The 11,299-nt window shown below is 59.5% G+C and overlaps 1 protein-coding gene across 1 annotated transcript; it reads left to right on the top strand.

Annotated features, from left to right (window-relative positions):
- Positions 1 to 4,518: 4,518 nt before the first annotated feature.
- LOC124023242 (extensin-like) lies at positions 4,519 to 11,285 on the top strand. The gene is made up of 4 exons (XM_046337771.1): positions 4,519 to 4,591; positions 9,025 to 9,499; positions 10,718 to 10,945; positions 11,066 to 11,285. Exons 1-4 carry the CDS (start codon positions 4,519 to 4,521, stop codon positions 11,283 to 11,285), a joined length of 996 nt encoding a protein of 331 aa, XP_046193727.1.
- Positions 11,286 to 11,299: the final 14 nt, after the last annotated feature.

Genomic DNA, 11,299 nt, shown 5'->3' with positions numbered 1-11,299 from the left:
CAGGGGAGGAGCCAGAGCAGAACTTCCTGATTGGTTCCTCACAAGGCGGAGCCACCGAGACTCTGGAGCCAATGACAGACAGCTTTACTGCCAAGGTCCTGACTCTCCTCTCAGGAGCAGGCGGTGGATTCTGGGATAGCTAAGGGGCGGTGCTTATCGTTTCTCCTACAAATGTCAGCAGCACACTGACAGGTACACTCACTCATCCTCCTCTTCTTCTCTCCTTCAGATCTGATCCTATCCTGAGAGAACCAGGATGTCTCTATCACTCTATCCTCCTCTTCTTCTCTCCTTCAGATCTGATCCTGGCAGAACCAGGATGTCTCTATCACTCATCCTCCTTTCTCTCTTCAGATCTGATCTGGAGAACCAGGATGTCTCTACCACTCTCATCCTCCTCTTCTTCTCTCCTTCAGATCTGATCCTAGTCCTGGAGAACCAGGATGTCTCTATCACTCTCATCCTCTCTTCTTCTCTCCTTCAGATCTGATCCTGGAGAACCAGGATGTCTCTATCACTCTCATCCTCTCTTCTTCTCTCCTTCAGATCTGATCCAAGAGAACCAGGATGTCTCTATCACTCTCATCCTCCTTCTTCTCTCCTTCAGATCTGATCCTGGAGAACCAGGATGTCTGACTGAGCTGGATGACATCATCACTGATGGAGCCCATCAAACAGCAGAGTGGACATTATTTTGGACATGATTTCTGATTGGCTGAGTTGGCCATTAAGCCCCTCCCTTTAAATGTTTTCTTTGGTATGGCAGTAATACTGGTATGTACACCGCCTTCAAACCCCAACCAAGAAGAAGTTCTCTTGGGTCAGAGGTGAGACTGTGATGTCATTGTGGGCTCCTGTGGGGGCCGGCCTGACCGTGTGTGTGAGGGAGAGTGAGTGTGTTGCAGAACGGCTTTTCCAAACTGTCCATTATAAAGACTGCAGCCAGAGCCACAGATATACACTGAGTGGACAAAGAACTTCCTAATATTGAGTTGCAACCCCATGTCAGAAGGCTATAAAATCCTTATTTAACCTGTCTCCTCTCCTTCATCTACTCTGAAGTGAATTTAACCTGTCTCCTCTCCTTCATCTACTCTGAAGTGGATTTAACCTGTCTCCTCTCCTTCATCTACTCTGAAGTGGATTTAATAAGGTTCCTCTCCTTCATCTACTCTGAAGTGGATTTAATAAGGTTCCTATCACCTGGTCAGTCTGTCATGGATAGTGTTCTTAATGTTTTGTCCACTCAGTGTCGTTCTAGATTCTCTGGTTGCTCTCAGTGTCGTTGTAGATTCTCACCTCAGAACAGCATCCTACAGTTTGTAGGTCCCAGTGTTTCTGTTGGAACCATCTGCCTACTGACCACACAAAGAACAGGACAGATTCTCATTCATCTGACACTGTGAATTATATCTGCATTTAGTTTATTTATGTGTAATAAAACTCCCACAGTTGCTACTCTGGTGTGTTTTAGTACTGCCTGACGATCGTCCGACACTTTATCCCCGGTTATACCTGCTCCTTTGTCCTGATCTTGTCCACATTCTGATTTAACATTTTGAGACAGGTGTTGGCAGGTTTACATTGACCTGGGTTTACCAATATTGCGAAGGGTATTCCTACTCAGGCCTGCAACATTCAGGGCAACATTCAGGCCCTACCCTACCCAGGCCTGCAACATTAAGGACCTGCAACATTCAGGCCCTACCCTACCCAGGCCTGCAACATTCAGGCCCTACCCTACCCAGGCCTGCAACATTCAGGCCCTACCATACGCAGGCCTGCAACATTCAGGCCCTACCCTACCTTGTGCTGGGGACAATAAAAGGCAACTCTAAAGTGTGCAGTTGTCACAACTCAATGCCACAGAGGTCTCAAGTTGAGGGAGTGTACAATTGGCATGTTGACTACAAAAATGACCACCAAAGCTGTTGCCAGAAAATGTGATGTTCATTTCTTTACCATAAGTCATTGTAGAGAATTTGGCAGTACATCCAATCCGCCTCAGAACCGCAGGTGTCATGTGGTTTGCTGATGTCAACGTTGTGAACAGAGTGCCCCGTGGTGGCAGCGGGGTTATGGTATGGGCAGGCATAAGCTACGGACAACGAACACCATTGCATTTTTATTGATGGCAATTTGAATGAACAGAGATACCATGGGGAGATCCTGAGGCCCATTGTCGTGCCATTCATCCCCGTCATCACCTCATGTCTCAGTATGATAATGCACGGTCCCATGCTGCAAGGATCTGGACACAATTACTGGAAGCTGAAAATGTCCCAGTTCTTCCATTCTCACCAGACACGTCACCCATTGAGTATGTTTGGATGCTGTGGATCGACGTGTACGACTGCGTGTTCCAGTTCCTGCCCAATATCCAGGAACTTCACACAGCCATTGAAGAGTAGGACCACATTCCACAATCAACAGCCTGATCAACTCTATGTGAAGGAGATGTGTCGCGCTGCTTGAGGCAAATGGTGGAACCAGATACTGCCTGGTTTTCTGACCCACACCAGATACTGACTGGTGTTCTGATCCACACCAGATACTGACTGGTGTTCTGATCCACACCAGATACTGACTGGTGTTCTGATCCACCCCAGATACTGACTGGTGTTCTGATCCACCCCAGATACTGACTGGTGTTCTGATCCACCCCAGATACTGACTGGTGTTCTGATCCACCCCAGATACTGACTGGTGTTCTGACCCACGCCAGATACTGACTGGTTCTCTGACCCACGCCAGATACTGACTGGTTCTCTGACCCACGCCCCTGTGACCAGCATGCATATCTGTATTCCCAGTCATGTGAAATCCATAGATTAGGTCCTGATGAATGTATTTCCATTGACTGACTTTCTTAGAGTTCATATAACTGTAAATCTTTGAAATTGTTGCAAGTGACATGTAAGGAAGTTTCACAAGACCGTAGCGATAGCTTGGCACATGAGTATTATTAGAATATGGCAAATTATTGCATTTGATCCATGCAGGTTTTCACGGGCTACCAGAGGCCTGACATCACTGGGAGGGCTACCTGAGGCATGAGACATCACTGGGAGGGCTACCTGAGGCATCACTGGGAGGGCTACCAGAGCCTGACATCACTGGGAGGGCTACCAGAGTCATGAGACATCACTGGGAGGGCTACCTGAGGCATCACTGGGAGGGCTACCAGAGTCATGACACATCACTGGGAGGGCTACCAGAGTCATGAGACATCACTGGGAGGGCTACCTGAGTCATGAGACATCACTGGGAGGGCTACCAGAGGCCTGACATCACTGGGAGGGCTACCAGAGTCATGACACATCACTGGGAGGGCTACCAGAGTCATGACACATCACTGGGAGGGCTACCAGAGTCATGACACATCACTGGGAGGGCTACCAGAGTCATGACACATCACTGGGAGGGCTACCAGAGGCCTGACACATCACTGGGAGGGCTACCAGAGGCATGACACATCACTGGGAGGGCTACCAGAGGCATGACACATCACTGGGAGGGCTACCAGAGTCATGACACATCACTGGGAGGGCTACCAGAGTCATGACACATCACTGGGAGGGCTACCAGAGTCATGACACATCACTGGGAGGGCTACCAGAGGCCTGACACATCACTGGGAGGGCTACCAGAGGCCTGACATCACTGGGAGGGCTACCAGAGGCCTGACACATCACTGGGAGGGCTACCAGAGGCATGACACATCACTGGGAGGGCTACCAGAGGCATGACACATCACTGGGAGGGCTACCAGAGGCATCACTGGGAGGGCTACCAGAGGCATCACTGGGAGGGCTACCAGAGGCATCACTGGGAGGGCTACCAGAGGCATCACTGGGAGGGCTACCAGAGGCATCACTGGGAGGGCTACCAGAGGCATCACTGGGAGGGCTACCAGAGGCATCACTGGGAGGGCTACCAGAGGCATCACTGGGAGGGCTACCAGAGGCATCACTGGGAGGGCTACCAGAGGCATCACTGGGAGGGCTACCAGAGGCATCACTGGGAGGGCTACCAGAGGCATCACTGGGAGGGCTACCAGAGGCATCACTGGGAGGGCTACCAGAGGCATCATGGGAGGGCTACAGAGGCATCACTGGAGGGCTACCAGAGACATCACTGGGAGGGCTACCAGAGGCATGACACATCACTGGGAGGCTACCAGAGGCATCACTGGGAGGGCTACCAGAGGCATCACACTGGGAGGGCTACCAGAGGCATCACTGGGAGGGCTACCAGAGGCATGACACATCACTGGGAGGGGCTACTGAGTCATGACACTCCTCCGGAGGTAGTCAGGTGCACAGGCAGCACAAGTCTCATCTTTTAACCAATCAGAGCAGCTCTTTTGCCACATACCTGGGTAAACAGAATTAGGGCTGACTAAACACAGCCAAAGTAAAAATAAATCATCTGTCAAATAACTTGAGAAGGGAAATCTGGTCACAATGCGTAGACATAAGAGACATTTTAATACCATGTGGAGACACTTTTCTGAAAATGTGGGACAATCAGAATGTGGCCAAGAAGAAGACACAGGAGATGCCAGCTATCAACAAAGCTTATGACAGAGGTGCACCAACAACTCACAGGCCAGACAGAATATGATTATTTATTGCATAAAATACGAAATAAAAAAAAATGCAACAAATGGTCTGAATAATCCTAAAGTGAAGCTGTGCAGAGCTGAGTGGTCAGATGATCTGTGGAATAGTAACAGTCACTTGACTATGATTGGTGGACAGTCACTTGTCTGGAAACTGTCTGTCCTTGTGCCTCTGTGGAATGTGGCCCCCACTGGAACTGGTTCTGGGCAGGTCCATCATCTTCCTGGTAGAACTGGTTCCACTAGCTCCAGTCAGGGACTGGGGTGTGTGGCATCAGGGTGAGTAAGGCATGTCTGGGAGTCTACGTCCCTCTGCCCACTGCCGTGGTAGTACAGGTTAGCACAGAGACACAGCAGCATGATGGGAGGCCAGCATGTAGTAGATTAACTTCCTGAACTTCGGATCCAAGTCCATCCCTGCCGGTACCAGACATCTACAGGAGGAAGACGACAGTCAGCCTCAACCCTGCCGGTACCCAACCCAAGTCCCCCTGCCGGTACCCAACCCTAACCCCCGGTACCCAACCCCAAGTCCCCTGCCGGCACCCAACCCCAAGTCTCCCTGCCGGTACCCAACCCCAAGTCCCCCTGCCGGTACCCAACCCCACCCCTCCTGCCTAGCCAACCCCCCCTCCTGCCGGTAGCCAACCCCACCCATCCTGCCGGTAGCCAACCCCACCCCTCCTGCCGGTAGCCAACCCCAACCCCACCCTCCTGCCGGTACCCAACCCCAAGGTGCCCAACCCCAAGTCCCTGCCGGTACCCAACCCCAAGTCCCCTCCTGCCGGTACCCAACCCCAAGTCCCCCTCCTGCCGGTACCCAACCCTAAGTCCTCCTGCCGGTACCCAACCCCAAGTCCCTCCTGCCGGTACCCAACCCTAAGTCCCCTCCTGCCGGTAGCCAACCCTAAGTCCCCTCCTGCCGGTAGCCAACCCCAAGTCCCCTCCTGCCGGTAGCCAACCCCAAGTCCCCTCCTGCCGGTAGCCAACCCCAAGTCCCCTCCTGCCGGTAGCCAACCCCAAGTCCCCTCCTGCCGGTAGCCAACCCCAAATGGTCCCCCTCCTGCCGGTAGCCAACCCTGAGTGGTCAGATGATCCTGCCGGTAGCCAACCCTAAGTCTCCTCCTGCCGGTACAGTCCAACCCCAAGTCCCCCACTGGAACTGGTTCTGGGCAGCCATCAACCCCAAGTCAGGGACCCTCCTGCCGGTAGCCAACCCCAAGTCCCTCTGTCCCCCTCCTGCCGGTAGCCAACCCCAAGTCCCCCTCCTGCCGGTAGCCAACCCCAAGTCCTCCTGCCGGTAGCCAACCCAAGTCCCCCTCCCTGCCGGTAGCCAACCCCAAGTCCCCCTCCTACCCAACCCTAACCCCAAGTCCCCCCGGTACCCCACGTCCCTCTGCCAACCCCAAGTCCCCTCCTGCCGGTAGCCAACCCCAAGTCCTCCTGCCGGTAGCCAACCCACCCCAAGTCCACCCCTCCTGCCGGTAGCCAACCCCAAGTCCCTCCTGCCGGTAGCCAAGTCCTCCTGCCGGGTAAGTCCCAAGTCCTCCTGCCGGTAGCCAACCCCAAGTCCCTCCTGCCGGTAGCCAACCCCAAGTCCCTCCTGCCGGTAGCCAACCCCAAGTCCCTCCTGCCGGTAGCCAACCCCAAGTCCCTCCTGCCGGTAGCCAACCCTAAGTCCCCTCCTGCCGGTAGCCAACCCCAAGTCCCTCCTGCCGGTAGCCAACCCCAAGTCTCCCTCCTGCCGGTAGCCAACCCCAAGTCTCCCTCCTGCCGGTAGCCAACCCCAAGTCCCCTCCTGCCGGTAGCCAACCCTAAGTCCCTCCTGCCGGTAGCCAACCCCAGTCCCTCCTGCCGGTAGCCAACCCCAAGTCCCCTCCTGCCGGTAGCCAACCCCAAGTCCCCCTGCCGGTAGCCAACCCCAGTCGCCCCCTCCTGCCAAGCCCACCCCAAGTGCCCCTGCCTACCCAACCCCAAGTCCCCTCCTGCCGGTACCAACCCCAACCCCAACCCCAAGTCCACCTGCCGGTACCCAACCCAAGTCCACCCTGCCGGTCCCCACCCCTCCTGCCGGTACCAAATCCCACCCCAAGTCCCCCTGCCGGTAGCCCCCCGTCCCCCTGCCGGTACCCGACCCCAAGTGTCCCCCTGCCGGTACCCAACCCCAAGTCCCACCTGCCGGTAGCCCCCAAGTCCACCTGCCGGTAGCCAACCCCCAAGTCCTCTGCCGGTACCCGACCCCAAGTCCCCCTGCCGGTACCCAACCCCACCCCCTCCTGCCGGTACCCAACCCAAGTCCACCTGCCGGTTCCCCAAGTCCTCCTGCCGGTACCCAACCCCACCCCTCCTGCCGGTACCCAACCCAAGTCCACCTGCCGGTTCCCCACCCCTCCTGCCGGTACCCAACCCCACCCTCCTGCCGGTACCCAACCCCACCCTCCTGCCGGTACCCAACCCCACCCAAGTCCCCTCCTGCCGGTAGCCAACCAACTCCAAGTCTCCTCCTGCCGGTAGCCAACCCCAAGTCTCCCTCCTGCCGGTAGCCAACCCCAAGTCCCCTGCCGGTACCCAACCCCACCCCACCCTCCTGCCGGTACCCAACCCCACCCCACCCTCCTGCCGGTAGCCAACCCCACCCTCCTGCCGGTAGCCAACCCCACCCCTCCTGCCCCAACCCCCCCTCCTGCCGGTAGCCAACCCCACCCTCCTGCCGGTAGCCAACCCCACCCCCTCCTGCCGGTACCCAACCCCACCCTCCTGCCGGTAGCCAACCCCACCCTCCTGCCGGTAGCCAACCCCACTCCTCCTGCCGGTAGCCAACCCCCCCACCCCTCCTGCCGGTAGCCAACCCAACCCAAGTCCCCTCCTGCCGGTACCCAACCCCACCAAGTCCCCTCCTGCCGGTAGCCAACCCCAAGTCTCCTCCTGCCGGTAGCCAACCCTAAGTCCCCTCCTGCCGGTACCCAACCCTAAGTCTCCTCCTGCCGGTAGCCAACCCCACTCCCTCCTGCCGGTAGCCAACCCAAAGTCTCCTCCTGCCGGTAGCCAACCCCAAGTCTCCCTCCTGCCGGTAGCCAACCCCAAGTCTCCCTCCTGCCGGTAGCCAACCCCAACCCAAAGTCTCCCTCCTGCCGGTAGCCAACCCAAAGTCTCCCTCCTGCCGGTAGCCAACCCCAAGTCTCCCTCCTGCCGGTAGCCAACCCCAAGTCTCCCTCCTGCCGGTAGCCAACCCCAAGTCTCCCTCCTCCTGCCGGTAGCCAACCCCAAGTCTCCCTCCTGCCGGTAGCCAACCCAAAGTCTCCCTCCTGCCGGTAGCCAACCCCAAGTCTCCCTCCTGCCGGTAGCCAACCCCAAGTCCCTCCTGCTGGTACCCAACCCCAAGTCCCCTGCCGGTACCCAAACCCACTCCCACCCTCCTGCCGGTAGCCAACCCCACCCTCCTGCCCCAAGTCCCCTCCTGCCGGTAGCCAACCCCACCCCCTCTGCCGGTAGCCAACCCCACCCTCCTGCCGGTAGCCAACCCCACCCCTCCTGCCGGTAGCCAACCCCAAGTCCCCTCCTGCCGGTAGCCAACCCCCCAAGTCCCCTCCTGCCGGTAGCCAACCCAACCCAAGTCTCCCTCCTGCCGGTAGCCAACCCAACCTAAGTCTCCCTCCTGCCGGTAGCCAACCCTAAGTCTCCTTCCTGCCGGTAGCCAACCCCAAGTCTCCCTCCTGCCGGTAGCCAACCCAAGTCCCCCTGCTGGTACCCCACGTCCCCTGCCGGTACCCCACCCCAAGTGCCCCTGCTGGTACCCCCTGCCGGTACCCAACCCCACCCCCTCCTGCCGGTACCCAACCCCACCCCAAGTCCACCTGCCGGTTCCCCACGTTCTCTGCCGGTACCCAATCCCACCCCAAATCCCCTGCCGGTACCCAACCCCCAAGTCCCCCTGCCGGTACCCAACCCCAAGTCCCCTGCCGGTACCCAACCCCACGTCCCCTCCTGCCGGTACCCAACCCCAAGTCCCTCCTGCCGGTAGCCAACCCAACTCCAAGTCCCCTCCTGCCGGTAGCCAACCCCAAGTCTCCCTCCTGCCGGTAGCCAACCCCAAGTCTCCTTCCTGCCGGTAGCCCACCCCACGTCCCCCCTGCCGGTACCCCACCCCAAGTGCCCCTGCTGGTACCCCTGCCGGTACCCAACCCCACCCCCTCCTGCCGGTACCCAACCCCAACCCAAGTCCACCTGCCGGTTCCCCACGTTCCCTCCTGCCGGTACCCAATCCCACCCCAATCCTGCCCCCAAAAGTCCCCCTGCCGGTACCAACCCTGCCGGTAGCCAACCCCACGCCCCCCCTGCCGGTAGCCAACCCCACGTCCCCTCCTGCCGGTAGCCAACCCCACGTCCCCTCCTGCCGGTAGCCAACCCCACGTCCCCTCCTGCCGGTTCCCAACCCCACGTCCCCCTCCTGCCGGTTCCCAACCCCACGCCCCCTCCTGCCGGTTCCCAACCCCACGTCCCCCTCCTGCCGGTTCCCAACCCCACGTCCCCCTCCTGCCGGTTCCCAACCCCACGCCCCTCCTGCCGGTTCCCAACCCCACGTCCCCTCCTGCCGGTTCCCAACCCCACGTCCCTCCTGCCGGTTCCCAACCCCACGTCCTCCTGCCGGTTCCCAACCCCACGTCCCCTCCTGCCGGTTCCCAACCCCATCCCCCTCCTGCCGGTTCCCAACCCCACGTCCACCTGCCGGTACCCCACCCCAAGTCCACCTGCCGGTTCCAAACCCCAAGTGCCCCTGCTGGTACCCCTGCCGGTACCCAACCACACCCCAAGTCCACCTGCCGGTACAACCCCACGTCCCCTGCCGGTACCCAACCCCACCCTAAGTCCCTGCCGGTACCTAACCCCAAATTCCCCTGCCGGTACCCAACCCCACCCCTCCTGCCGGTACCCCACCCCAAGTCCACCTGCCGGTTCCAAACCCCAACTGCCCCTGCCGATACCCTCCTGCCGGTACCCAACCCCACCAAGTCCCCCTGCCGGTACCCAACCCCAAGTCCTCCTGCCGGTACCCAACCCCAAGTCCCCCTGCCGGTACCCAACCCCAAGTCCCCTGCCGGTACCCAACCCCAAGTCCCCTCTGCCGGTACCCAACCCCAAGTCCCCCTGCCGGTACCCAACCCCAAGTCCCCCTGCCGGTACCCAACCCCAAGTCCCCTGCCGGTACCCAACCCCAAGTCCCTCTGCCGGTACCCAACCCCAAGTCCCCTGCCGGTACCCAACCCCAAGTCCCTCTGCCGGTACCCAACCCTAAGTCCCTGCCGGTACCCAACCCCAAGTCCCTCTGCCGGTACCCAACCCCAAGTACCCCTGCCGGTACCTAACCCCAAGTCCCCCTGCCGGTACCCAACCCTAACCCACGTTCCCTGCCGCTACCCCACCCCAAGTCCCCTGCCGGTACCCAACCCCAAGTCCCCTGCCGGTACCCAACCCCAAGTCCTCCTGCCGGTACCCCACCCCAAGTCCCCCTGCCGGTACCCAACCCCAAGTCCCTGCCGGTACCCAACCCCAAGTCCCCCTGCCGGTACCCAACCCCAAGTCCCCTGCCGGTACCCAACACAAACCTGCCGGTACCCAACACAAAGTCCCTGCCGGTACCCAACCCAAAGTCCTCTGCCGGTACTCCAACCCAAAGTCCTCCTGCCGGTAGCCAACCCCAAAGTCCCCTCCTGCCGGTACCCAACCCTAAGTCCCCTGCCGTACCCAACCCCAAGTCCTCCTGCCGGTACCCACCCCAAGTCCCTCTGCCGGTGCCCAACCCAAAGTCCCCCTGCCGGTACCCAACCCAAAGTCCCCCTGCCGGTACCCAACCCAAAGTCCCCTCCTGCTGGTAGCCAATCCCACCCCAAGTCCCCTCCTGCCGGTAGCCAACCCCAAGTCCCCCTGCCGGTACCCAAACCCACCCCCCTCCCCGGTACCCAACCCCACCCCCTCCTGCCGGTTCCCAACCCCACCCCCTCCTGCCGGTCCCAACCCCACCCCTCCTGCCGGTACCCAACCCCACCCCTCCTGCCGGTTCCCAACCCCACCCTCCTGCCGGTTCCCAACCCCAAGTCCACCTGCCGGTTCCAACCCCAAGTCCACCTGCCAGTTCCAAACCCCAAGTCCACCTGCCAGTTCCAAACCCCAAGTGCCCCCTGATACCCCCTGCCGGTACCTAACCACACCCCAAGTCCACCTGCCGCTACCCCACCCCAAGTGCCCTGCCGGTACCCAACCCAAGTCCCTCCTGCCGGTAGCCAACCAAGTCCACTGCCGGTACCCCACGTCCCCCCTCTGCCGGTACCCAACCCCACCCTAAGTCCTCCTGCCGGTACCTAACCCCAAAGTCCCTCCTGCCGGTACCCCACACCAACCCACACCAGTCCCCCTGCCGGTCCCCAACCCACATTCCCCTGCCAGTACCCCACCCCAAGTCCCCCTGCCGGTAGCCAACCCCACCTCCTCCTGCCGGTACCCCAACCCTGCCGGGTACCCAACCCACTCCCCTGCCGGTACCCCAACCCCACCCCTCCGGTACCAGAAGATCTACAGGAGGGAGATATTTACCCCTCCCCAACCCCCCACCAGCACCATGGCCGAGCCGGGTCAGCAGGATACAGAAAAGCCAAGAAGACGTTGAGTGGCCAGGGAGGC

This window comes from Oncorhynchus gorbuscha, unplaced genomic scaffold (genome assembly GCF_021184085.1).
Source record: "Oncorhynchus gorbuscha isolate QuinsamMale2020 ecotype Even-year unplaced genomic scaffold, OgorEven_v1.0 Un_scaffold_1562, whole genome shotgun sequence".
In the NCBI taxonomy this organism is placed as follows: domain Eukaryota; kingdom Metazoa; phylum Chordata; class Actinopteri; order Salmoniformes; family Salmonidae; genus Oncorhynchus; species Oncorhynchus gorbuscha.
This window is presented reverse-complemented; position numbering and strand designations above follow the sequence as displayed.

What these genes read in the sequence shown, in the direction of transcription:
- LOC124023242 (XM_046337771.1), top strand. Translation starts at nt 4,519, where the DNA reads ATGTGGGACAATCAGAATGTGGCCAAGAAGAAGACACAGGAGATGCCA. An exon ending in CAACAAAGCTTATGACAGAG is followed by an intron (nt 4,592 to 9,024) that starts GTGCACCAACAA and finishes TCCTGCCGGTAG; the next exon opens with CCAACCCCACGTCCCCTCCT. An exon ending in CCCACGTCCCCCCTCTGCCG is followed by an intron (nt 10,946 to 11,065) that starts GTACCCAACCCC and finishes TTCCCCTGCCAG; the next exon opens with TACCCCACCCCAAGTCCCCC.